Below are 27,188 nucleotides of genomic sequence, written 5' to 3' on the forward strand. Positions count from 1 at the left end.
TAACACCCCGATTTCGGTGGCGTCACTTTAGTAACCAAAAGAAACTTAAAGCGGAAAAACGTAAATAAATTTTTTTTTATAATAGCACCAAAGACTGAAAGAAATAAAACTCTACAACAAAAGCTAACAGAACTAATGTACATAATATAAATACAGCCCCCGCTGTAAGTAGTAAACCACGTCACGAGTAAACCTCCAGTGACGGGAAGTAAGAAAAGGTAATGCCCGTAGGCAAAAAGTACAAACCAAAAGAAAGGTCAAGTGTCCGCAAAAGAAAGGTCAAGGCCCAGATGGCCTAACACAGGACCTCCTAGCCCAACCAACTCTCTGTAATTCCAGTAGAGGAACCACACAAAAAGCTATAGGCGGGAAACTACCCTATCCCCAAAGAAACAAATGACGGTCAGAGCTAAGACTCTACTCCTACACTAATCCCATCTCGAGGAGCTCACACCAGCACTAAAACCTACATGCTAGCATGATTGTCGTCCGAATCTGAATCTAGAACGACCCAGTCTATGTACACCATCCGTCCTCCTCTCGCAACCGCGAAGCGCTCCTGTTCCAGCATCTCAACCCTAGTTTCCCCCGAAGGGTGAACCATCGTGAATCAGTCCGCCATGGACATCTGACAAAGGGCGTAGTCCGCCAAAGCACACACAGAGGACGCGAGGGTCAACTCCAAAGAATTATGTAAATAATAAATCCAATAGGTAAAGATAAGGAGTAGCCACTTAGGCTTATAAGTTAGAGATAGCATCCTAGGGTTGTATATTTCACAATGAATATAAACGATAATAATGACAATTAGCATGCATCAAATAGGTTTAACAAGTATCAATCACACTCAACGACTAAGTTAGTATGCGTGTTGCATGAAATGCAATGCCGGTTAACCAAATGCATTCCGGAACGGATGGGCATCAACGAGTCAATCCTAGCACCAGCAACGGTGGGACCATTTCCGCTCGCGTGTCTCTTACACCACACAAAGTGTAGTCAGATCAGCAGTGAACCCGAAGGTCTGCCATTTCCGTCTGCTACTAAGAATCACCGCAGTGTTCTTATATGGAAATCCGGGTCTTATGACCATTTTGGAATCCACCGAGGTCCGAAGTTCGTCTCATGTTAATACCTCAAAATGAGTGCATGAATGCAAAGTGATTAGCCAAACAACGTCTCCAACCTCACTCGACACGTCGCCACGTGTTCTAACTAACTTATTTGTCTCTAAAAAGAATACCCTAAGGTAAAAGTCGATTCTGCGACAAAATACAATTAATCGTAAAATGAGTGCAAACACTCACGATAACTCTTCGAGTCATCAATGCTCTCACAAAGTCTCACACTTCAGTGGAGGCTTATACAATCACGAAGTCTCACGCTCCAGTGAAGTTTTATGCTTTCACAAGGTCTCACGCCTCAGTGAATTTACACACTTACACGAAGTCTCACGCTTCAATGAAGTTTCATGCTGTTCACGAGGTCTCACGCCTCAATGACGATCCATGCTTTCCACGAGGTCTCACACCTCAGTGAAGATTCACGCTTTCACAAGGTCTCACGCCTCAGTGAAGCTTCTCGGCTCATCCCTAGGATGGCTAAACAAACTGCTCAAAGAGCGAAGGAGTATCAACATACTCAGAACTTACAGTTTCCCTAAAACTTGGACTCGACGACAATTCTCATTTTCCAAAACTGATATTCAATCCTAAGCTTGCATCCGAGATTGTTATCATTATTTAAAGGTTTAGAGGTTGTTTAATATCTTATGAATTTTCCTTGTAAAAATAGTTTCCTTTTAGTCTTATCGTATTTCCTATAAGTTTTCAAAGATCCCATAATCCCAATGTAATCCCCAGAGAATGTCTCGGTCCACTAAAACAATAACAAGGCCCGAACTCCGTTCGTCCCGTCAAACTTTCTCAAAATCTCATAAAAATTTGGCATGACCTGGCCGTAATCCTCACTCTCCAGTACCACAGATATAGGTGCAATAGCATAGTTAAATTAGCACAATACAACAATCATAATCCATGCATCAACACATCCTAAATTAACCACGTAGCACTTAGCATATATAGCAGATATCACACATCCTAGATTAACCATTTAGCACATAACATGTAAGTCAGTCTCAAAAACAATTAATAGATGACTAATCATCATTGTCAGCCGAAGCCTCAGAAAACATTTTTCCCAATCAAACACAAACAAGTGCATAAACAGTAAATCAAGTCGAATTCGTCGACACCTAAAGCATTAACTAATAGTTCAGTGAGAAGCCCTCCCCTGTAGATTCTCCAGGATTCTCTTCGAATGCTCCTACACAATCAGCTCCTTGTTCTTCAGGGAATTCCTCAAAATAACCTTAGAGTAAAAACCACAGAATTCCATCAAAATCTATCAGAAACTCAGCAATCAATACTCACTAAGGTTACACGAAGTTGCATATACTCCGAGGTACGATAATCTAGCGCGAAAGGACAAGTTTTCGAAAAAGAATTTTCTTCCTCCTCCTAGGGTAGCTCTCGGCCACACATGGTAATTGTGTGTGTCGATTTTTCTTCGATCAAACTTGGTTCCTAGGTTATCATTAGCCGTAACTAAGGTTAATCTAAACTCGAAAAAATTATCGGATCGAAAACTGTCGCATGGGTATTTTGGTCATTATTTTCAGCTCAGAATTTCAAAATCAGAATTTCGAAAAACAAATTAGATGGGGTTGATACTAACGACGATTATGACGACTAATCTTACTAACGCTAAGCTCAGCCGAGGGTTTTAAGCCCAAAGGTTGGAACTTTAGCCAAAAATGGGTATTATGAGCAGAATTGAAACTCGGCGGCAATTCGGCGAGAATCGGCGAAATGTAATCCGCTAAACATGCTCAGGGGTATGCAGGGAATAAGTTTAGATAGAAAGATGAAGTTATTTGGATAGTTTTGCAAAAAGCTCAAAATTTAGAGTATAGAAAAGTATAGAGAAAAGCGACAGAATTTACGATCAGAAGAAAGGATTAGCATCAGTACCTTGAGGCCTACGCGTAGCAACGAACTATGGAACGATCAAGCAAGAATCGGCGAAAAACTCTTCTCCTCCTTCTCCTCTTGTGGCCGCGGGTTTGGGTGGGTTTTTGGGTGAGATTTTTGTTTCAAGCAACAACATATATATAGGGAATGAAATGGAAGATATTTATCAAAGATTGGATAAGGATGAAGAGATATTTATCAAAGATCGGATAAGGATGAATAGATATTTATCAAAGATATTTTGAGAAGATATTTTGTGAAGATATTTTTGAGAAGATATTTTGTAAATCGGTACAGATTTGTTTAGATATCGGAGGATTTAACTCATAGAGTTAAGATAAAAATATAAGAGTGATTCCGATTCTTTCCTACTGATTCCAACGTATTTTAGACACGATATTCTCCCCGTTGAATCTTCCAATTCTTCAAAGAAATATCAGTATGATTTTTGGTTTTCGAGGCTTGTTTTTAATGCTTACCGGCTTCAAATGCACTTTATGGTTTTGACCTCGGATGCAGAAACTTCCTTCTGAAGAAAGATTTGGAACGTCGATTAGAGTGGGCTGGCGCGGATGAAATCCTTATTTGAAGCCCCGAACAGAAAAAGTCTTCATCGTCGGTTGATTTTAGGCTTCTTGAACTATCAGGGTTTTAGTTTCGGCAAACTTCCGAGGATTGGAATCGGACGTTCGTACATGCTAGGGTTTCACCTTGAAACGATTGTCATATAAGGATTAAGAGAAGTTCTAACATTTCTCTGAAGATTTTTTTTGGAATTAATTTCCATCGTGACTTTAAGTTGAAACTAGCTATTTACTAGGGTTTCTGCCCTAGGTTTAAGCGTATATCGATCGTGTTATACCTTTTATCGACTTTGATGAAATCCTTAGACTTTTCCTGAACTTTCTCCTTCATAAATTTATTCCATTCGATAAACTCTTGTTCAGGTTTTCCTTCACGATACGTCAAGCCTAATCGTAAATGGAGATCTCTTCCACTAATTCTAAGCTTAAAAACTTGGGTCTTACATCCAAATACACAACAGTAATGATTTAACAAAGCCTGCATGGAACTTAGCAGGCAACATGTAAAAAAAATTCAAAAACCTCCTCTCATATTTGTTTTTATTTACCATATGTCTTTTCTTTCCTTCTAGAATAAACTCTCCATACTTTTAGTACATGGCTTAATTGATCCAACAAATGGTCTATATCTTCTTCGGACATGCCTTCTTGGGCTCTATCATTTTCAAAAGCTATATCATGGAATCCCATGAGAGTGACACACATACCAAAATAATAATATATGGCATGTCACAGTGAAGAGCTTGATCTTGTCCAGGAGCTAACTAGCATAAAAATGTCAAATGCATACTAGCTCTTTCAGCATTTGACATCTTAATGTCGTTGGTTTTATCTTGATATATGTTAAGAATCTTTTGTCTTTACACCCTCAATCAAGATATCAAAAAAGTATTAGTAATATAAGTGTATCTGTATGCCTCAGTGTGGCTTCTTTATGAAAGATGGTAGAGTATAGTATATAGATATATGAGGCAATGAAACCTGAAGATCCCTTTGCTGAGCAAGAAGCTTCATTTCAACCAACCTGTACTGCTGAAGTCTGCAACAAATATATGCCCGGTTCATCATTCACACAAAAAATTATGCATAAAAGTTAAATTCCCCTGAAAGCGTGATATATATATTCACACATAAGTGCATCTTAATCCTTAAAAGTAAGAATGAAATTTTGGTTTCTCAATGTCAATGCAACACAGTAAATTGTGAAACCTAGTTTCTCTGTAAAATTAACACATGATTACAATGCAAGGAGTTCCGTACGCATAAAATTCCATATTAAGAATATAAACAAGAAATGACTTAATTATACATATAGTACAACTAATGAGTCTAAAGAAGGACAACTAAAGCATGAAACTTTCCAGAGACTTAACAAAGGAATCACATCAATGGTGATCTAATAGTCACACTCAAAGCTACCCCATTCATTAATACTCCCTCCGGTCCTATTTATAAGCAACAAAAAAAAATTCACATAGTTTAAGAAATGTAGTTAAACTAGGTAAAATGCATTAAATATGTCTTGAATCAAAATAAACTTCCAAAATTACCCTTTGTTATTAATGTTGGAAAGTGAGAAAGAGAGAGAATAATTAATGAGACACATTTTACAAGTTAGAATTAATAAGGGCATCATTGGAAAAAAATAATTAATATAGCTCAAACTTTCATTTGGTTCTTATAAAAAGGACCAAGATTTTTCTTCTCTTTCATGCTTATAAATAGGACCGGAGGGAGTAGTTGTTGTTCGAACAATCATAGAACAACGTCAAAGATATCAGGCATCGAAATCACATGTACTGAAGGTTGAATTGAAAGTTCTTATTACATTATGATAAATAGAATTTTATGAGGTTGGACAATACCTTCCCTAAAGTCCAATCAGCAGAATCAAAATAAGCACGTTCATGATCCTGCCAAAAGTTAAAACTTAAAATTATTCATAAAGAAAAATCAGTTTTGGAAGAACATTTCACATTAACGTATAAACAATTAGAGAATGGAGGAAATGAAGCAACAGAGCATCGAAGAAGCAAGATCAGATAGGGAAATGACCTTGGATATTAGTGGAGGCTTCTTTGGCAACATCCCTCCATACTTCTTCATCACAGCTTCTTCCTATAGAAACACATTTACAGCAAATGATACCACAACCATAACATAGTAACATAAGCCTATTCTATGTTATTTTATATCAAGGATAGCCATAAAATTTGCAAAAAAATTTAAGAAACCGCCCCCCCACCCCACCCCCCCCAAACCATGATGGGAATGCCTTCAAAATATGCTCAAGTGATTTCAGTAATATCTAAGCCCACTTAAAAACAACTCATTTTCACATGTAAATGAAATAGTAATGTCATGAACTGATACATGAACTTACAACCTTATACTTTTCATATCAATCATACTTTTATGTAAATAAGAATATAAAGCACTCAGATTTTATTCATAAACTAGGGTTGGTAATATTCTACACCAATCACGCTAAATTAACATTCCCAAATTGCAAACTCATTCTTCTAAATGCAATTTTTCTTGTTCAAAAGCAATTCATATTCTTACAAAATACATTCTAAATGGAGAATCAGAAAAAGCAGTTTCCTCCTGCTGAGGTGAGGGCATGGGGCTTTCACCATTTTGATCTTTATCTGATTCTTTCGGATCATCCCCAGAATCATGAGAGATAGCTTCACCTTCAGGTGAATTCTTCAAATCCTCAACATCTTTAGCCTCTGACATTGCTCTGCACAGCAAACCAATTGCAAGGTTGAAGCAACAAAAAATAATGATACATGATAATAAGAATCTTGTTGATTTCAATCTTCATAACATGGATCAATTCAATCGCAATTGAGTTTGAAATCAAACCTATTTTGTTGATGAGCGGAATCAAGAGAACAAGATATGGAATGAATCGTACCGTAACGCAAGAAGAATGAACCAACCTTTAAGCAGTGAAGCCATGAAACAGTTGAGCAGTGAATCGAACTCAATCGCTCTTCAAGAATCGATTCTGCACTCAAAAACAAAAATCTGTGAGAGAAGAGAGTGAACGATCAGTAAGAGAAGAGAGTGGAGAAACAACGATTGGTTGCTAGATCTAGGGTTCCATGGAGAGATAGAGAGAGGTGAGAGTGGTGAGTTGCAGAGAGATGAGAGGTGTGAGTCGTGAGAATTTACCAGGAAAAAGGATCTGAAATTAGAAAAATTCCGCGAGTTAATTATGGGGTTTAGTAAAACCCCCCTTAACGAGTAAAAATTAACGACATTTGGAGCGACATGGAGGTTGAGAGCGAACATGACGGCGACGGCAACCCTAGTGGCAAGCCGCCGGAGCCCACACGACGGCCAACGTTTAAGGAAAAAGTTCTCGGGAAAGCTACAATAAAGAAGAGAAAGAAAGTATGCAATCTGGTGGATGTCGGCATCATGAAGAAAGACCTGATTGATGGGAGCAGTTTCTTCCCGATGTTTGACTTTAAGGACGATCGTTCTTATGAGGAAATCTACAAGCCTTGGGAGGATTGTTTGGTTGTGAAACTTCTAGGAAGGCACATAGGCTACAAGGCACTGTGTGATCGTCTAAAGCTGTTACGGAAACCATCAGGATGTATCGAGGTCCGAGATATTCTCCATGGTTACTTTCTGATGCAATTTGACTTGAAGGAGGATCGTGAACGTGCGATGGTGGGTGTCCCCTGGATGATCTATGATCATTACCTTGCTGTCAAGCCATGGACGCCAGATTTTGTGGCTGCGAATTCAGAGATCAGTACTACTGCTGTATGGATACGCATCCCGGGCCTAGGTTTTCAGTTCTATGATGAGAGTATTCTATTGACCCTAGCGTCTGCGGTTGGAACCCTTATTCGAGTTGACATGAACACAGTCGATATGCAGCGCGGGAAGTATGCTCGGGTCTGTGTAGAGATCGATTTGAATAGCCCCGTCTTGGGGAGGGTAGGGTTACATGGAGTATGGTACAACATTGAATACGAGGGACTACACTTGTTATGCGCCAAGTGTGGTTGCTATGGTCACCTTGCCCGACAGTGCACCAGAGAAAGGGTTCCCCAACCTAGCACGCAGCCGGAGACAACCGTGAAAGAGCCTAATGAGCCCCCAACGGCGGCAGTCGACACTCAGCAGGAGGTTAGCCCTACTGAAACCCTAGAAACGAGCCAAACAATGATGGAAGACGCGACTGCCGGCGCGAAACGCGCACCCATTAATTGCCCCGATTCTGCACATGGGGAATGGCAATCAGTTACGCGTAAAGCATGGAAAAATTCAAGTTCTAACCAAAAGAAGCAGGTTGCGGGAAATCAGCACGTAACGCATGCAAATAGCGGATTCCAAGCGGGGAAGAAAGGAAAGGAGCAACAAAATACTCAATTTGCCATTCAAAATATCTCAAGTGGGGCCACTCAGGTGAGTTTGGATAATTCGAAGGCAATAGTTTTGGGAGATATACACAAGGGACGTAAACGAGTCAGAAAGGATGCGAACTTCTAGGGCACACGTCTGGACAACAATGGAGCTTCCTCATCTGCAATTACTGCTTCGATTCAGAAGCCTGGCAGCCAGGGAACACCAAACACCAGGATGATTGGTAACAAAAAGATCTTTGTGTTTGGCGATGGGACAATGTCAACTCTCAATCTGCAACATAAAGAAGGTAACAGATATGCTTTGCTAGAAGATGAAGATGGGACACAAGGACAGATAAATGGTGGTGCAGCACAACCCACTTCTGGGACTGAGCCTCATGACCCGGGAGCGTGCAACATGGACACAACCCAGTTGGGCGGGACGTAGTCTCTTGCCCACTTGGTACTCTTCTTCTTGACCTGTTATGGATAGTACACCATTCAATATCATAGCGTGAAATATTAGAGGAGGAGCGGGAGCTCGGGGTCAACGACGAGTCCGAGACTTGATAAAATCTTTCCGGCCGGCGTTATTTATTCTTGTGGAAACTCACTGTTGCTTTGCGACAGTCGCCTCCTTTTGGAGGAGTGTGGGTTATGAATTGTGTGGTTGCTCTGAAGCAACTGGGCATCGTGGTGGCATCTGGGTTCTTGCTTCCATAGAAAGATCCTTTGCTGTCCAGATTGTGGATATTCACTCACAAGTGGTGTCTGTCTCTATTATTGTTAATAATAGAGCTTGGGTCTGTTCGGCCGTGTATGCAAGCCCTAACCCCTTGAGGGAGGAACTATGGGCACATTTAACCACTCTTCGACAACAAGTTCTTCAATCGTGGCTTGCTGCAGGAGACTTCAATGAGATTATATCTCCGGCAGAGGTTACTGGTGGGGAATTCTGTCAGATGAGGGCCAATCGTATGCTGGCTATGTTAGAGGCCTGCGAGTTTATTGATTTAGGAGCGACTGGAAATCAATTCACATGGGAGAGGAGACATAATGGACGACGTATTGTTGCAAAACACTTGGACAGGGCCATTGGCGATGTTTCATGGCGCCATACATTTCCTGAGGCCTATGTTGAGCACTTAGAACGGGTATATTCTGATCACTGTCCCATTCTAATTCGTTGTAATGCTCCAATTGGGGATCGTTCACACCGGCCGTTCCGGTTCCTAGCGGCTTGGTCCACACATCCGTCTTATGAGCCCTTGATACGTGATACTTGGAGGAAGCCACCTCCTACTTTAATGGGGAAATTGGAGAACATTCGGGTTGCTTCTCTAAATTTCAATACCAACGTTTTTGGCAACATTATTAGGAGGAAGAAGCTTGTAGAGCGCCGCTTGCAAGGCCTGCAACGTGAGCTGGAGGCCCAAGAGACGGAATCCTTCCTCCGGTTAGAGAAAGAATTACAGGATGAGTATGAACAGATCCTCATTCAAGAAGAGTTAACATGGTATCAGAAATCCCGAGAGCGGTGGGTGAAGCTTGGTGATCGTAATACTAAATTCTTCCACCTTCAAACTGTGATACGTCGGAAGAGAAATAAGATCCATGGAATATTTGTTGGTGATACTTGGTGCATGGATCCGGGGGAGCTTCAAGTCGGAGCCCAAGCGTTTTTTACTAACTTATTTTCTATTGATACGCAGGTATGTAGAAATCACGTGATGGAGATCATGCCACCTTCCATCTCTGCTGATGACAGGATGGATCTTATCCATCCAGTCTCATATGAAGAGGTGCAGCGAGCAGTTATGGCCATGCAATCCTTCAAGGCTCCCGGAGCTGATGGCTTCCAGGCATTTTTCTACAAACAGTACTGGCATATCTTGGGTGCTGATTTGCATACTATGGTTGCAGATTCTTTCGTAACAGGGAAGGGTGATCCATCACTCTTGGAGACCCTCATTGTTCTCATTCCCAAGGTGGAGAACCCCATGAGATTCAAAGATCTTCGCCCCATCAGTTTATGCAACGTGGCTTACAAAGTTCTCACGAAGGTGTTGGTTAACAGATTCAGACCTTTGCTAAGTGATTTGGTGGGTCCTCTTCAAGGAAGCTTCGTTCCGGGGAGGGGGAACTAAGGATAATATAATTCTGGCTCAGGAGGTTATGCACACTATTCACACCTATAAGAAGAAAGGTGGTTTGGTGGCTTTGAAAATTGATCTTGAAAAAGCATATGACAGGGTCAGTTGGGACTTTCTGCGGGCAACTGATGACCCTATTTGAGTGGTGTTTTTAGGGTCATTTCTTTGTTTCTTTTGAGTCGTTTTGTTGAGTCTCATGTAGTGTTTCATGCATTCTCATGCATTTTTATCTTTCTTTGTGATTTTACTGTGCTTTGGTAATTTTATAGTTTTATAGGGACTTTTCTTGCATTTTAAGTGAGTTTAGGACTTGCATGGTTTTCCTATTTTTAATTGAAGGTTCTCTTTGCTAATTAACTCTTGAAGCTTCTAGATATCTCCTTTGCTTTGTGCCTAAGTTACCAGGTCTGAAACTGATGAATAAGGAAGGTCAAGAAGCTTGGTGAATTGAAGGGAGGCTTAAAGAGGCTTGAAGATGAGTTAAAAGGAAGTTCTAAAGGTTTTCCAGCGAAGTCAAAGCGCCTAGGCATGCTCCATTGGCGCCTAGGCGCCAAGTGTTATGTTCCAGGTTTTGGAATTGGCGCCTAGGCAAGCGTAATTGGCGCCCTTCCAGAGGCATTGTTTTGAGCTGGAATTGGCGCTCAGGCGCTCTGGATTGGCGCTTGAGCGCCCAGACTCGCCTGGTTTGCCTATAAATTGGTTTTTTGACATTTCTCTAAGGATCTTTTGCCAATTTTCACATATTCTAATAAGATAGAAGTAAGGTTTAGTCTCTGGAGCTTGAGGAGCTTTCCCTAAGCCCTATGTTCCCGGTTTCATCTTCACTTTCTTGTATGGATTTCATAGCCATGTTTGGCTAAAACCCCTTTTGCTTTGGGTTCTTTGTAAGACTTTGAATGTTTTAGCTTTCATTCCTTTTCTATTCATGTTGTTCTGAGTAAACCCTTGAATCTCACTCCTTTGCTTTATCTTTCAAGCTTGAATGCATGCTAGCTTTTTGCTTTTCTATAATCATAACGAAAGTTTGTTGTAGAATTGGGACTTGTTGTGAGATTACCTCTTCTATGCTTGCTACTAGGAATAGAGGAAGGGTTGAGGTTTGTTGGCCTGAATTGCATGCTTAGTGTTTCTTGCAATTGTTTAGGTTGTCAAGGAATTGAGCCTATCTTTTGATTAGAAAGGGTTGTCTTTGCGAGGCATCGATAGATGACTAACTAGGCTAGAACATCAAGGAGAGATTCCGGACTTTTGAGTAGGAAAGGTTTGCTAAAACTGAATTAGTTGAGCAAGAACCCAAGGCAATCTCATTTCTGAATTTCAATCGATTTATTACATGTTCACTTGTCTTTTACATAACCAAAGAAACTATCAACCTTTAAAACTAAATTTTACTTGCTTTTCAACCTTGAACTTGAATCTTAAACTGACTTTGCAATCTAACTCCCTGAGGTTCGATAATTTAAAACCGGGTAGATTCTGTACACTTGCAGATTGACCAACAGCAACACTAGTTGATTTTGGTTTTCCTTCATCTATCATAGAATTGATCATGTGGGGAGTCCAATCAGCTGGCATTTCTATCCTTTGGAATGACTCTAAACTTGAATCTTTCAATCCCCAACGGGGCCTTCGTCAAGGGGATCCACTCTCCCCTTACTTATTTGTTTTATGCATGGAGCGGTTGTCACTTCTCATTTAGAAGAGAGTAGCTGAAGGGATGTGGCACCCGATCCGGAATTGCCAAGGAGGGCGTTGGCATTTCACACTTATTTTTTGCGGATGATGTACTGCTCTTTTGTCAAGCAAACAAAAATCAAAGGCGTGTGGTAGCGGCTACCTTGAAGGATTTTTGTGAAGCCTCAGGTATGCGAGTGAATTTGGATAAATCTAGAATGTTTTGCTCCAAGACAATTGCTCATTCTATTCAAGAGGAGTTGTCCTCCATCCTAGGCATTCGGAGAGCTTCCAATCTAGGGAAGTACTTGGGCATTCCATTGTTAAAGGGTCGTGTTACGAAAGATGTCTTTCTCCCTATCTTGGATAAGGTTAATGCCAGACTAGCTTCATGGAAGACACGCATGCTGAATAGAGCTGGTAAACTTTTTCTTGCCAAATCAGTCTTGACTTCCATTCCTGTTTATACTATGCAAACTCTTTGGCTTCCCCAAACGATTTGTGATGCTATAGACAGGAAAATCCGTAGCTGTATTTGGGAAAAGGGCACGAGTAGTCGAGGGTGGAACCTGATATCTTGGGACAAATTAATTCAACCAAAGGCACATGGCGATTTGGGCCTCAGGAGTGCTAGGTTGAATAAAATAGCTCTGCTGGGTAAGTTGGCGGATGACCTACTACATGACAAGAACAAGCTTTGGGTGACCGCGTTGTCCCAGAAATATTTGAAATCCCAATTGATCTTAGAAGGGACCTATGCGAGAGGTAACTCCTATGTCTGGCAGAGTATTATCCGTGCAAAGGAGCATGTTGGTGCTGGTTTCAAACCACAACTGGGCAATGGTTCCTCTTCATTCTGGTACGTGAACTGGCTGGGGACAGGGAAGTTATGTGATCGTGTACCGTTTGTACACATATCTGATACAAATCTGCAAGTGGCAAACCTGTGGCAAGGTGGGATGTGGAACTTGAATGCTTTATATACCGTTCTCCCACCTGCAATCATTGAAGAAATTTCTGAAGTTCCAATTCCTCGGAACTGTCCTCGTCTAGACTCCATTCGATGGCAACACAATCAGGATAGAGGTTATACACCCAGCTCCGCGTACAAATTCTTGACAGACCCTGTGGTAGATGACTTTGGAATTTGGAGGAAAGTTTGGAAGAGCAAGGTACCTGAGAAGTTACGTTTCTTTCTCTGGCAGGTTGCCCATGGTGCACTCCCTACAAATGCCAAGCGTTATCATTCTCATATGGCGATCAACGCAGTGTGCCCCAATTGTAGTGCGGACCATGAAGATTTAGATCATCTCTTTCGCAAGTGCCAGAACGCGCGACTTGATTGGAATAGCTTCCGATCAGTCCTGCCATCCCCAGCACCGTCATTGAACTTTCAGACCTGGTTCCTTGAGCTGCTGTCTCACCGCAACAGCGTTCTTGGTATTGCAGCAATGTGGTGGCTATGGCGCTGGCGGAATTGCAGGGTGTTTGAGCCACAAATACCCACCTTAAATAGCATCCTGAGATCCATCCTCCGTGATGAAGTTGTTTGGCGAAAGGTTATGCAGAAACAATCACCGAAATCTATTGCTGTTGAGCACGAGGTCGGGAGCAGCAGGTCTTTGGCCGTCACCATCACAGTAGATGGGAGCTGGAATCCTCAGCTTGGCAGAATGGGGAGCGCAGCGGTACTTTGGGATCAGAATGGCAGCTGGGTCACAGGGAAGTCCAGGAGTGTTAGCCAGGGAAGTGCGTTCCTGGCTGAGCTCTTGGCAGTTGAGCTTGGCCTGCACCATGCTTTAGAAAATGGCTATAATACGGTGAGATGTTGCACGGATTGCCCTAGGGTGGTTGGTGCTTTGCAGCAAGCAAGCGAGATGATTACTTTCTGGAATTGGGATGAAATTACTCGCATGAGATAGCTCATGGCCACCTTCGAGGATATTCAGCTGGTGCAGATTGAGCGCAATAGGAATAACACAGCGGATGCTTTGGCTCGAGAAGCTTGTAGAATTGGGTCCCCTCCTCAAGTTTGGCGACGACCTCCCTCATATGTTTATGCATTGATGTATTTAGATGTCATTAGCTAGTTTTCCTCTTTCGTTAATTTTCCTCTTGTAACAAAAAAAAAATTAACAACATTTGCGGGGTTACTAAAACCCCCGCTAAAAAACCCCCCACTAAATGACAGTTTATTTTAGTGAAAAAACGGAAGTAATATGAAACTCCTTCATTTTGAGAAGGTATGGGACAAATGCCTTAACTTTTTATCAGTTTTCCAAATATATTGTCGGTCTCTTCATCATTTAACCGTGTACCAAAAGTCACTTACCTGCGGGGAGGAGAGGAAAGATGGGGTTTATGGCTCTGAAATTGGACATGTCCAAGGCTTACAATAGGGTGGAATGGGAGTTCCTTCGTAGTGTGCTTTCTTGTATGCGTTTTCCTGACTCTTTGGTGGCCCTGATCATGAGGTGTGTGACTTCAGTTTCATCTGGTATCCTGGTTAATGGTGAGCCAACCTCCTGGTTTCAACCACAACGTGGTTTGAGACAAGGGGATCCTCTGTCTCCATATCTGTTTATTTTGTGTGTTGAGGCTTTCTCCGGGTTGCTTATCCGTCAGTTGGAGGCTAGAAGGATTCATGGGGTGAAGGTGGCGCGAGGTGCTCCAGAAGTTAGTCATCTTTTCTTTGCGGATGATAGCCTTATTTTTTCTAGAGCTAATTTAGAGGAGGCGAGTTGTGTGTTGGAGGTCATTAGAACTTATGAGAGAGCTTCGGGACAGCTTGTCAATTTGGACAAATCCGATGTCATGTTCAGCCAAAATGTGCTTGCAGATAGGAAGGAAATGATCCGTGTTAGGATGGGAGTTAAGGCTGTGAAGAATCATGAACGGTATTTGGGTTTACCCACCATTATTGGCAGGCCTAAGAAGCAAATTTTTGACAAGGTGCAAGATAGGCTATGGAAGAAACTGAAAGGGTGGAAGGAACACCATTTATCCCGAGCAGGGAAGGAGGTTCTTTTAAAGTCAGTGGCCCAAGCGATTCCGACGTATGTCATGAGCTGTTTTCGTCTTCCAAGTGGGGTGTGTAAGAAAATGGAGGCGATGTGTGCAAAGTTTTGGTGGGGACAGCGAGGGGATGAAAGGAAAATTCATTGGAGTAGCTGGAAGACTCTTTGTAAGCCAAAATCTTGTGGGGGACTTGGTTTTCGTGATTTGGAGGATTTTAATATAGCTCTTTTGGGAAAGCAATTTTGGCGTATCCTCTCTAGTCCCGACTCCTTACTTGCTCGGTTATGGAAGGCTCGATATTTTCCACGATCCTCTCTTCTTGAGGCTTCTTTGGGACACAACCCAAGCTATACATGGAGGAGTGTTTGGGGTATTCGTGAGGTTATGATGGAGGGGATTAAATGGAGACTTGGGGATGGCAGAGACATCAAGATTTGGGGTGCTAATTGGATAGCGGGACAGCATGCAGGTCCCTTGATCTCCGAAAATCGAGAGCAGCCAGGCTTGGAAATGGTGGCTGATATAATGCTTTCGGATCCTCCCAGAAGGTGGAATGAGCCTTTGATCCGTGATTTGTTTGTGGCCGCTGAAGCGCAAGGCATACTCAGCACACCATTGAGTAGGGTAGGAGGGAGAGATCGGGTGAGCTGGAAGTGGTGTGATGATGGGGTTTTCTCGGTTAAATCGTGCTATAACCAGCTGCATATGCAAAAATTATCAGCTGAAGCTGGGACTTCTGTTGCTTATCCATGGAATATGATCTGGAAATTGAAAGTTCCTATGAAGGTCAGACATTTCTTGTTTCGAGTTGTCAATAATACACTCCCTTGCAAAAAGAATTTGGTTCGTAGGGGAATTGTCATTCATGATTGTTGTAGCATTTGTCAGGGACCACATTCAGAATCTCTGGATCACCTGTTTCTTCATTGTGAGTGGACTCAATGACTTTGGTTCATGGCACTTGGTCTCCGCACCACATAAATTGAAGGCTATCGAGCATGGATAGCTGGCCTTTTGACAGTTGATGAAGAAGAGTTGCTGCAGCAGGTGGTTATGCTCACATGGGGAATATGGAAGCAGCGTAATGATGTCCTGTACAATAACCAACGAGCTACTGTGGAAGGCACGAGGATGATGGCTCGGCAAGTGCTTGGTGACTGGCTCGATGCTAATGCGCGGAGGTTTGGCGTTGCTCATGACCGGGTACCAGCTCCTAGTGTGAGTCGTGAAGGGTGGAGAGTACCAGCACCGGGAAAATTGAAGCTGAATGTAGACGCGAGGTGGGCTGGAGGTGTAGGTCAGGGGTGGGGTTTGGTTGTGCGTGATCATGAGGGTACTTGCTTGTATGCTGCTACCCACTATGTGCCTTATCGTGTTGAACCTTTGCTTGCTGAGGTATTGGCTATGCGTTGGGCACTTGAAGAAGCTATCAAACTTGAGCTCGACACAGTAGAGGTGGAGACTGACTGTAAGGAGGCTGTTTTGTGTTTTTGGAGGAAGAAGGGCATTTCCGTTGTGGAGGCAATTATGCAAGATTGTAGGGCTATTGCCTTACTTTTTCAGACTTTTGATTTAGTTCATGCTCCTAGGGAGTGTAATAAAGCAGCTCATGTGCTAGCTAGTTTAGCTTCTGAATTTCCTGATAAGTTCTGGTGGGATCACTTTCCTCCAGTCCTTAATCCAGTGTTATTAGCGGATGTATTCTCTTTGGCTAACTATTAAACCGAAGTACTTTCCATCAAAAAAAAAAGTCACTTACCTGCATATTCAATTTTTTTGTCGACATGGACGTACAGTAGTACTGTAGTTGTGAAAAAAATTGATGAGCTAAAAAAATCTTTAGCTATAAACTTTTCTTTTATTAATTCATCTTTTTCTCTTATCGAGTTTAATTTTGATGCACCGACGGTGTAAAGTTTTTTTACACCGTTAACCAATCAGATTTCAAGGATGTGTCATGTCAATTAATGAAATTAAATAAAAAGGGAGATTTTCTCACATCCTTGAAATCTGATTGGTTGACGGTGTAAAAAAACTTTACACCGTCGGTGCATCAAACTTTTTCTCTTATCTTTATTATAATAACATTAATTTATTTCCTACTATTTTAATGGAAGTACTGCTAGAATATTTTTTATTCATAGTATCCTAATCTTATTTCGTGCAAGTGAATGTTAAGTGTCTTTCTAAGAGTATGTTTCATAAGGAAAAAAATTTCAACATCAAGTATTCAAAACAAACACTTTTAACAAAGAGATTAATTTTTATGCACCGACAGTGTAAATAAGTTTTACATAATCATTCAATCACACTCATCCATTTTGATCATTCATAATTAATTTTGAATTTAATAATATTTAAAATAGAAAATTGAAGGTTATGATTAAATGATTGTGTAAAACTTTTTCACAACTAAGAACATTTCCAATGCAAGGTTCTTAGTCCTTATTTTTTAGCTTAACCACTGGAGGGGATGACGTTGAGTTCTTAGTTCTTAAAAATAAGAATTATGTTTTTATTTAAGAAGTTTTACTTTTAAGTTCTTAGCATAAAAAATTAATTTTTTCTCTTTCATTCATTTAATTTAAGTATTGGATTAACAATTAAATTTAAATCAAAATTACATGGAAATAAAAAATATAAATATAATAGTATTGTGAGATCGGATGAATTGTGTTAAGAAATAAGAACTAATGATTGGAGCAAAATCTGCAAAGAATTACTTAAACACATGTAGCAATATGAGCCAACATAAATAATGCTAAGAACTAGAATTAAGAACTAAGAAATAACATTAGAGATCTCCATTGTTTCCCCAAAATAAGTGACTATCCTTAAAATTAACATCCTGTCTAAAAATTGCTTTTTCTTTTTCCTTTGAGAGTATAGCTTTTTCACTTCCACACTAATTAAAAGTAAAAGCATTTCTTATAAATATCTAATGACATTCACGTCACGCCAATCTTTATCAAAGTCCAACAAACTGTTCGTTTTCCTAACAGCGACCCATCTTCTCAAAATCAACCCCGGTGGGATCAGGCAACAGTAACGACGACATCCCAAAATCATTGTTGATATTATTTCCCTACCAAATTTCCACTCATTCTCACCAATTTGCCGATTTTTCTTGTAAAAAGCCAATCATTTCCACGCACCCTTCCTTCTTCACCCCTTTGCTCTTCTCTGAAGTGAGAGCAGATATTGTTTTGGTTACTTTTGAGTTTTGAGTGATGGGTTCTTGTTATTCAGTCCAGAGAAAAAGTGACTCAGACATGAGGCTGAAACTTGCGTTTTGGTCCAAAACTGACAAGCTTGTGATTCCTCCATCACCGATTAAGGAGCAACCCAAAAATGGATACTTCAATTGGTCATCGACTCGGTCAACGACCAACTTCACGGACTACGGTATGTTCCTTCTTTTTTTGTTTTTATCTTCAAGGTTTGTGCTCTTCGTTTTCACATGCTCACATGCTCATAATTATTTCTGGAGATTTCATTTGAGGTGAGATCTGGGGTATATATATATATATATAGTGTTTTGCCTGTCGGTTCTATGAAGAAATTTTAATCTCAGTATGTGTTTTAAGGAGTCCCTTAATTTTCTTCTTTTTGTAATTGTAAGTTGATTTGCGTTTATGGTGATATTCAGTGTTATTGGTGCTGCTTGCTTTTTGTGAGGTCTATTTCTTTCTGATTTATTTTTTTATTTTTTTACATATTTAATTGAATTAATTCCTGTTGTATCACCTATGTTTATGTTTTAATACACGCTTGTAGGACTTTATTTTGTGGTTTGATTTGATTTTGAATCTATTTTTTTAAATATGATGTGGTTGTAGTTGTACCACCAGTTTGACTTTTTTTTTTAATTGAACATTATGAATATGAAGATGGAAATTAATTTCATTCCAGATACACGGTCTATTCAGTATTCAATTGTTATCTTTATTTATGGAATGAAAGATATTTTTCCCAGAATAAACACAATATTTCTGCTGATACATTACTGTCCCTATGTTACGGTTGATACTAAAAGATAACCTTTAATGTCTGATTAATTTGTTGAATTGTCTGGTTGTTTGTTACCACTTAAGACATCCTTTGATAGTAGATGCATTTTGTCTACTTGAGCAATGTGATGATATATTTTCTGTAAATGAATTCTTTTAGTTATGTTTTTCCTTTAAAAGAAATCAATTATCAATTATATATAACAAAGGGAAATAAAGAAAGACTACCCTGTAAGAGTAGAAACGCCCTGATAATCCTTGCAAAGGATATCAGTCAAGCCCACGGGAGGGAGCACATGATCAACAAAATTAACAGAGCTATTCAACCGTAAGGTACTTGGCGTAGGAATTAGCTGCAGCATTACCCTCTCGCAAGATATGCTTGAAACGAACAGCCCAGTCTCTAGCCGCAACAGTCTCTGAATACTACTAATTAACGAAGAGTAATCATGAAAAACAGGAACATTATTACCCACAAGCTTAATAGCCTGCTAAGAGTCCGAAAAGATTACAACCTTATGACAACCAGCACCCAGCACTCAAGCAAACCATGCCAAATAGCAAACAGCTCAGAAGGTTTTCAGAGATACCAATGTTGCCATTAAAACCCTTCACCCAATCACCAAGATCATTATGAATCAAGCATCAAACCCCACAACACCAGGAATACCCAAGGAACTACCGTCAACATTAAGGGCAACCTAATCTGCAGGAGTTCGCTCCCACGTCACCCAGCGATGAGTCAAAGAAACCCCACGCGGATGGAAAGGTGAAGCACAATCTATAAAAACGTTGCTCACGTTGCAAAAGATGACGCTACTATGCTGAGGGGTGCGAGAAAAAAATTATATGCTTATAGTGTTGGAAAATAAATTCAGAAAATCCTCTGAGATATTGAATTACAGATTAAACATTCTCTCTCATTTTGCTGATTGTGTTGCACATGAAAATAAGGTTTAGCTGCACTGTTGTTATTTCAGTGACACTATTGACTATTGCTCTGGTAGTCTGGTCTAATTATACTTTCTTTCCATAAAAAAGAGATAAGCAATAAAATGATGGGTGTCCATAAACTACATACTCTGTTGCTTTATGTTGGTCATAGTGATAAGGTAATTTATTGCTTACTCGCTGCATATATATAATTTCTGTATGTAAGAAAAATTGGTTCAAGTCCTTGGTTCCACAAAGTGAGTGTCTCTATGTATTGTGATTGATATCCTAGATTATTAGCATGTTTACATTAACGTTTGATGCACTTAGCATCACTTAGCATCTGTTAAGTAGGAATATGATGCACTTGTTAGCATCTCTTAAATAAGAATTAGAACAGCTGGCAACAAAGTAGTATAAATAAGGCCATTAGGCAGTTAGAGATGTTATGTTAGTTGTAACAAGAATTTTATCTCTCTAATCTCAATTCTCAGTTCCTTTCTCTCTCTTTCTCTCTCTTTCTCCTCTCTTTCACTTCTTCTCCTATCATTGGTATTCAGAGCACTCGATTCACGATGACCAATGGCGGAAGCGACGAGGTTGCAGATCTCAATCCGTGAGGCGGAGGAGCGGATTACGGCGACGATCGAGCCGTGCATCAGTAGGCATTTGCGTGAGCTGGAGCAGAGGTTCGAGCTCCAACTGAACGGGTTCCAGGAGGCGATGCGAGGCCTCGGGTTGCAGATGACGGAGATGTCGTCGTGGCGGAGAGGCGCGAACGACGGCGAGCACCGCATGCCGACGCGATTGACGCGATTGGATTTTCCGAAATTCAACCGCGACGAAGCTGAATCGGGGCTTGTGAAGTGCGAACGATTCTTCACGCTTGACAACACGCCGGAAGCAGAGAAGGTAGCGATTGCAAGCATCGCAATGGACGAGAGTTCTTTCCGGTGGTTCCAGAGCTTGGAACAGAGCACGACTGGTCCAGTTTCTTGGATGCAGTTCAGCGATGCAGTGAAGGTGCGTTTTGGTACTGAATTCGATGCACCATTAGAGGAACTTAAGCGCCTGGTTCAAACTGGAACTCTAGAAGATTATCAAGAGGCTTTTGATACCTTGGCTGCGCGCACAGATTTGTCAGAACCTCAGAAATTGCAAGTATACTTGGGTGGATTGTGTGCTGAGTTGAGCAATGGTGTGAAGATGTTTGCACCAAGGACGTTGCTTGAAGCTACACGAATCGCGAAATTGCAAAAGAGGAGCATCGAATTGCTCCAGAAACGCACTGTTTCGGGTGTCAGAAGCACCGGCGCGTGGTCTGTCAAGCGCGGAAACTCTTCATTTGTTGAGAAGAAGTTACCAGAGAAGAAACCAGGGGGTGATTCCAATCAGAAAGGAATTTTAGGAAAACCTAATTACACATTTCAAAGGAAATTATCTCCTAAAGAGATGGAAGAACATAGAGCACAAAATTTGTGCTTCTTCTGCCATGAGAAATTTTCTCCAGGGCATGATTGTCCGCAGAGGAAGAAGCTCCAAGTTTTCTTAATGGAGGTTGAGGAAGGTGAACCAGAAGCTGTTGACTCTGCAAGTTCTGTTGATTCTGAACCAGTTGTTCCTACATTATCCTTGAATGCCATACATGGGGACTCTGAATATCCTTTGATGAGGTTGACTGCATGGATAGGAAAGAAGAGGATTCATGTCCTCATTGATTCTTGAAGCTCACACAACTTCATTGATCAAAAACTGTGCAAGGAAGGCCTGAGCTACCTTAGGCCCGTGCATCCTCTACTGAAGCCTTTACAAGTTACTGTAGCAGGTGGTGGAGTCATGCAAGGTACAGGCCTATGTGATGGAATACAGTTGAAGATGCAAGGGTATGATTTCTTCACTAGTGCTATTGCTCTTCCTTTAGGTAGTTTTGATTTGATTTTAGGCTTACAATGGTTAACTCAGTGGGGAACTATATCATGGGATTTCAAAGCCCTTGTTATGGAATTTGATATGGGACACCTTAAGGTGAAATTGCAAGCTGATAAGAGTGGGAAGGATAGAGTAGTTTCGGCTGCTAAACTTAATCCAATTGTAGCTGAGGAAAGCTTTTGTTTTATGCTACAATTGTTTCCATGTTCCCAAGTGAAAGTGTGTTGTGCTCTTGGCTTAGAGGAACCTGAGGATCCTGCAACTAAAGAACATAAAACCACTGTCCTAGAGGAATTTAAGGATGTTTTTGAGGAGCCTACACAGCTACCCCCATTCAGAGGCATCCATGACCACCAGATTGTTTTGAAGGAAGGGTCCAACCCAGTTAGTTTGAGACCTTATAGGTACCCTCCTGCACAGAAAGATGTCATTGACAACATGGTGAAAGAGCTGTTGGATTCAGGGGTTATCCAACCTAGTTCTTCTCCATTTGCTTCTCCTGTGGTCTTGGTTAAGAGGAAGGATGGCAGCTGACGCATGTGTGTAGACTATAGGAAGCTTAATGACATGACAGTTAAAGCAAAATTTCCTATTCCTCTTGTTGAAGATTTGTTGGATGAGCTAGGGGGTGCTCAAATTTTCTCTAAATTGGACCTTAGGTCTGGTTATCATCAAATAAGGATGAAACTCGAAGATATAGCTAAGACTGCATTTCAGACTCATGGTGGACAATATGAATGTGGTCATGCCTTTTGGGTTGTCCAATGCCCCAGCCACATTTCAAGGTACCATGAATGTCATCTTTGCTAGTCTATTAAGGAAGTGTGTGCTCATCTTCTTTGATGACATCCTTGTCTATAGTAAGTCCATAGCTGAGCATGTGGCACACCTTAGACAGGTTTTCACTGTTTTAAAGACTCATTCCTTCTATGTCAAGAGAAGTAAATGTGCCTTCTTTACTACTCGAATTGAGTACTTGGGCCACTTCATTACTCCTGAAGGGGTTACTACAGATCCAGCCAAGATCATGGCAGTTCAAGAGTGGCCAGAACCTCAGACACTTAAGCAACTCAGAGGTTTCTTGGGCCTCACAGGTTACTACAGAAGATTCATTCAAAATTACAGCATGCTAGCATCACCTCTCACTGACTTACTCAAGAAAGATGCCTTCATTTGGTCTGATAAGGCTTCCCATGCTTTCAATCAGCTCAAACAAGCCTTAAGTACTGCTCCTGTATTGGCTATTCCAGATATGGCTAAGCCATTTGTAGTGGAGACTGATGCTTCCAGTACAGGAATTGGGGCAGTTCTGATGCAAGACAAGCACCCTATTGCATTTATTAGCAAGGTTCTTTCTCCCAGGAATAGGTTGCTATCAGTTTATGACAGGGAATTACTAGCACTTGTGCATGCAGTGTCTAAATGGCACCAATATCTGTCTCTTCAACCTTTCCTCATCTTAACAGATCAACATAGTTTGAAATTTTTACTGGAACAAAGGTTGTCTACACCTGCACAGTATAAATGGGTTACTAAATTGATGGGTCTATCTTATGAAATTAGGTATAAGCAGGGAAAGGACAATGTTGCTGCGGACTCCTTATCCCGGGCCAATCATGGAGAGTTGCTACACCTGGCAGTCTCTTCCATTTCTTCAGAATTGTGGGATCTAATACAACAAGCCTATGTTGCAGATTCTTCCCTCAAGGATCTTATGCAAGAGGTGAATGCTTCTCCTGACCAGCATCCTCATTACAGGGTGGTGGATGGTTTCCTTTTCCGGAAACACAGATTGGTAGTTCCCAATAATGACCAAGTCAGATTGGTTATTTTGCAATGGTTGCACTCCTCTCATCAAGGGGGGCATTCGGGTATAAGGGCTTCTACTCATAGGATCAAGTCCTTATTTTATTGGAAAGGACTTAGCAAGAGTGTAGCTGAGTTTATTCAAAGGTGTGAGACTTGCTTGAGATGCAAGTATGAACCTCATGCTGTTCCAGGTTTACTGCAGCCCTTGGCTATACCTGATGGAGTGTGGCAAAGTATTGCCATGGACTTCATTGAATGGCTACCCAAGTCCCATGGCAAGGACACCATATGGGTGGTTATTGACATGCTTAGTAAGTATGCTCATTTCATAGCCTTGTCACATCCTTTCTCAGCTTCCACTTTGGCTGAGGTGTTCATCAACAATGTTTACAAACTTCATGGAGCCCCAGCAAATATAGTGAGTGACAGGGATCCCCTCTTTACTAGCAAATTCTGGGCAGCATTTCTGCAACAATTGGGCATTTCTCAGAGCTTGTCTACTGCCTATCATCCTCAATCAGATGAGCCGAGTGAGGTCCTCAATCGTTGCTTGGAACATTACTTGAGGGCCATGACTTGGCAGAGACCAAAGGAGTGGGCTGCTTGGCTGCCTATGGCAGAATGGTGGTATAACACCACTTTTCACTCTGCAATCCAAGCTATCCCTTATGAAGTTGTTTATGGTCAGCCACCCCCCTTGCATTTACCTTACTGCCCTCCAAGCACTGTGGTGGATGCTGTGGACAGAAGCTTTGTTGCTAGAGAGGAGATGATCAACAAGTTGCAAGGTAACTTGGCTCGAGCTCAAGCTCGCATGAAGACCTTGGCTGATAAACACAGGTCTGATAGAGAATTTCAAGTTGGAGATTGGGTTTTCTTGAAGCTCCAGCCTTATAGGCAATCCTCTCTCACTTCTAGGGCTTCACAAAAGCTGTCCCCTCGTTTCTTTGGCCCATATCAGATACTACATCGTGTAGGCAAGGTTGCTTACACCCTCAATTTACCTGCTACCTCACGCATTCATCCCACTTTTCATGTTTCCCTGCTGAAACCTTGCCCAGATGCTACAGTTTCTCTTTATCCTCTTCCGGAAGATTGGGGCAGCATGGATAATCCTAAGGAACCATTCAAGATTTTGAAGAGGCGCTCTGTGCAGAAACACCATAGAGCTGTTACTGAAGTCTTAGTGCAGTGGAAAGGGGAAAGTGCAGAAGAGGCCACTTGGGAATTGCTATATAAGCTGAAGCAGCAGTTCCCCTTCTTTGATGTTACCGCTTCTCCTTGAGGTCAAGGAGAGTTTTAAGGGGAGGGATATGATGCACTTAGCATCACTTAGCATCTGTTAAGTAGGAATATGATGCACTTGTTAGCATCTGTTAAATAAGAATTAGAACAGCTGTCATAACAGCTGGCAGCAAAGTAGTATAAATAAGGCCATTAGGCAGTTAGAGATGTTATGTTAGTTGTAACAAGAATTTTATCTCTCTAATCTCAATTCTCAGTTCCTTTCTCTCTCTTTCTCTCTCTTTCTCCTCTCTTTCACTTCTTCTCCTATCAACGTTCAAAACTTCAAATCTTCCAGAATCAATTCTGCTCTCACAAAAATTATACTGAGTAGCTATTGACATGTCATATATTTTCTTCTTCCAATACAGGTAGCAAAGAGGAAGCATTTTTTGATTCCAAACCCTGGTTGGACTCAGATTGTGAAGACGATTTCTATAGTGTCAATGGTGGTAAGGATTTCCCACAACTCTCTTTGCTTTTGTACTTTTTCTAGCTGAGTATTTCTACTTGTCCATTTTGATTATTATAATTATGATATGAATGATGATAAAAAGCTGAATTTGTAAGGAAACATAATACTGTTACAATTTATAATTTATGGCTGTTTAGTCTGTCATGGTCATTGTATCATTAATCATCTTTTTTCTCAAGAAATTTTAAGAATGTGAACCTTCTTTTAGAATATTTGGAACTATTGGTAATTTACCTTCTAATGTAGTTTCTCTTTCCAATTTTTTTTCACAATTCTTCTCCCCCTTTCCAGTGACCTTAAGTACGTGTTTGGATCAACGTTTGTAATATTGATCTTGGTAAAATTAATTGTGGTAAATTTAATTATTGTAAAAGTGAGTTAAAAGTGAAGTGATTTATGTTTAGATACATTTATGAGAAAGTTATTTTTGTTGTGTAATGTTAAAAATTCAATTGTAAAATCTCACAATTCATTATGTTCAACTTAGAAGCTTCTCTCTCTAGCTTCTACCAAAATTGATTCTCAATTCGGTAAAATAACTTTCAAAGATCAATATTTTTATGGATAATTGATTTTACTCTTCCATGCAGACTTTACACCGTCTCGTGGTAACACCCCAGTTCACCACAATTTTGGGACCCCTGGTGTTAATAAAACCCCCCCTTCTAAGAATAGAACTCCTGGTTCTTCTACCTCTGAATCATCATCACCAGAAAAGAAAAAGAAACTCTTAGAGCTTTTTCGAGAAAGTGTCAGAGATGACCAACATGTTGTTGGCAATGGAAACAAACAAGTTACAACAACAACTATACAAGATGTGCTGCCTAAATCTGCAGATTCTGAAGCTAACTCTGCTTGTGGAAGTGATAGAACCATGAGTGAGGATCGTGTAAAATCTTCTCCATGGTGCATTCCAAGCTTGTCTTCATGCCGTAGCTTTAGTGAGAGGAGGAAGACAAGTCCTGCAGTAGCAGTAAATGGAAAACATTGACTTGTGTTGCAATCTGATGAAACCAAGTTTCTCTGGTAGAGATGTGCTAGCAATAATAACTTTAACACTCGATTTTGAACATTCTCTTATTGATGGGTAGGACTTCGTGTGAGACGCCACCTGAATTTCAACCAATCAATATCAGAGTGTTCAAAATAGAGTCAAAGTTAGTGTTGTTAGCAATTTTTATCTCGGGTATTCTGGAAGGTTGGAAGATAAAGTGGTTGAACTGAATTTGATGAATGTACATCATATCCTTGTAAAGAAACATGAAGCAATATTTATTCGGAAGCTTGTAAACATAAAAGGTTGAGAATTGAGATGCTGCATGTCAATATATAATGAGATTTCTTCTGCCAGTAATCCACGGATAAGTGCTTCTTCCTAATTGGTGGCTGTGTTGTTGGCCAGATATTTTGTTTATTTTGTTTTTCTAATTTAATTTGCCTTGATTGCAATTTTTGTCTGTTTGGATTTGTAGTTCGGTGATCTTGATTTCTTTACTTTATTTTTCACGATTTTGGATCCCTAAGTTTAGTCACTATGCAACTTAGGTTCCCTTTGAATTTTTATTTTTCATAATGTTGGTCCCGAATGACAGCTCAAGTGGTAAGAGGTAGAAGACATATGACTTGGGTGGAGGATGCCCAGGAATCAATCGTTGGAGGGTGCAATCTATCTTTCCAACATGATTTTGATTTCGTACCTTTTCTTTGCAATTTTGGTTTCCTATTTTAAATTATACGAATGTGGTTTAATAGCTAATTCTCTATTCGATAATTAATGTTTCTTTTTGGATTCGACTCTTTTAAAGTGAGATTTAATTTAGAGGATAAACTAAGCTACCTCAAAAATTAATTAAGAAATCAACAATTGTAATTGTACATACTTGTATAATATACTATTATGTTCTTTAAATCACA

The 27,188-nt window shown here is 40.6% G+C and overlaps 2 protein-coding genes across 2 annotated transcripts; both read left to right on the top strand.

Annotated features, from left to right (window-relative positions):
* Positions 1–6,898: 6,898 nt before the first annotated feature.
* Positions 6,899–9,720, top strand: LOC130736271 (uncharacterized). Its single transcript, XM_057588112.1, has 4 exons — positions 6,899–8,050; positions 8,192–8,297; positions 8,620–9,628; positions 9,702–9,720. The coding sequence occupies exons 1-4, from the start codon at positions 6,899–6,901 to the stop codon at positions 9,718–9,720; spliced, it is 2,286 nt and encodes a 761-aa protein (XP_057444095.1).
* An 8,067-nt stretch (positions 9,721–17,787) lies between these two features.
* Positions 17,788–26,628, top strand: LOC130737830 (uncharacterized protein At3g27210-like). The gene is made up of 3 exons (XM_057589685.1): positions 17,788–18,239; positions 25,171–25,251; positions 25,865–26,628. Exons 1-3 carry the CDS (start codon positions 18,065–18,067, stop codon positions 26,263–26,265), a joined length of 657 nt encoding a protein of 218 aa, XP_057445668.1. The 5' UTR covers positions 17,788–18,064; the 3' UTR covers positions 26,266–26,628.
* Positions 26,629–27,188: the final 560 nt, after the last annotated feature.

Source organism: Lotus japonicus, chromosome 2, assembly GCF_012489685.1.
Source record: "Lotus japonicus ecotype B-129 chromosome 2, LjGifu_v1.2".
NCBI lineage: Eukaryota > Viridiplantae > Streptophyta > Magnoliopsida > Fabales > Fabaceae > Lotus > Lotus japonicus.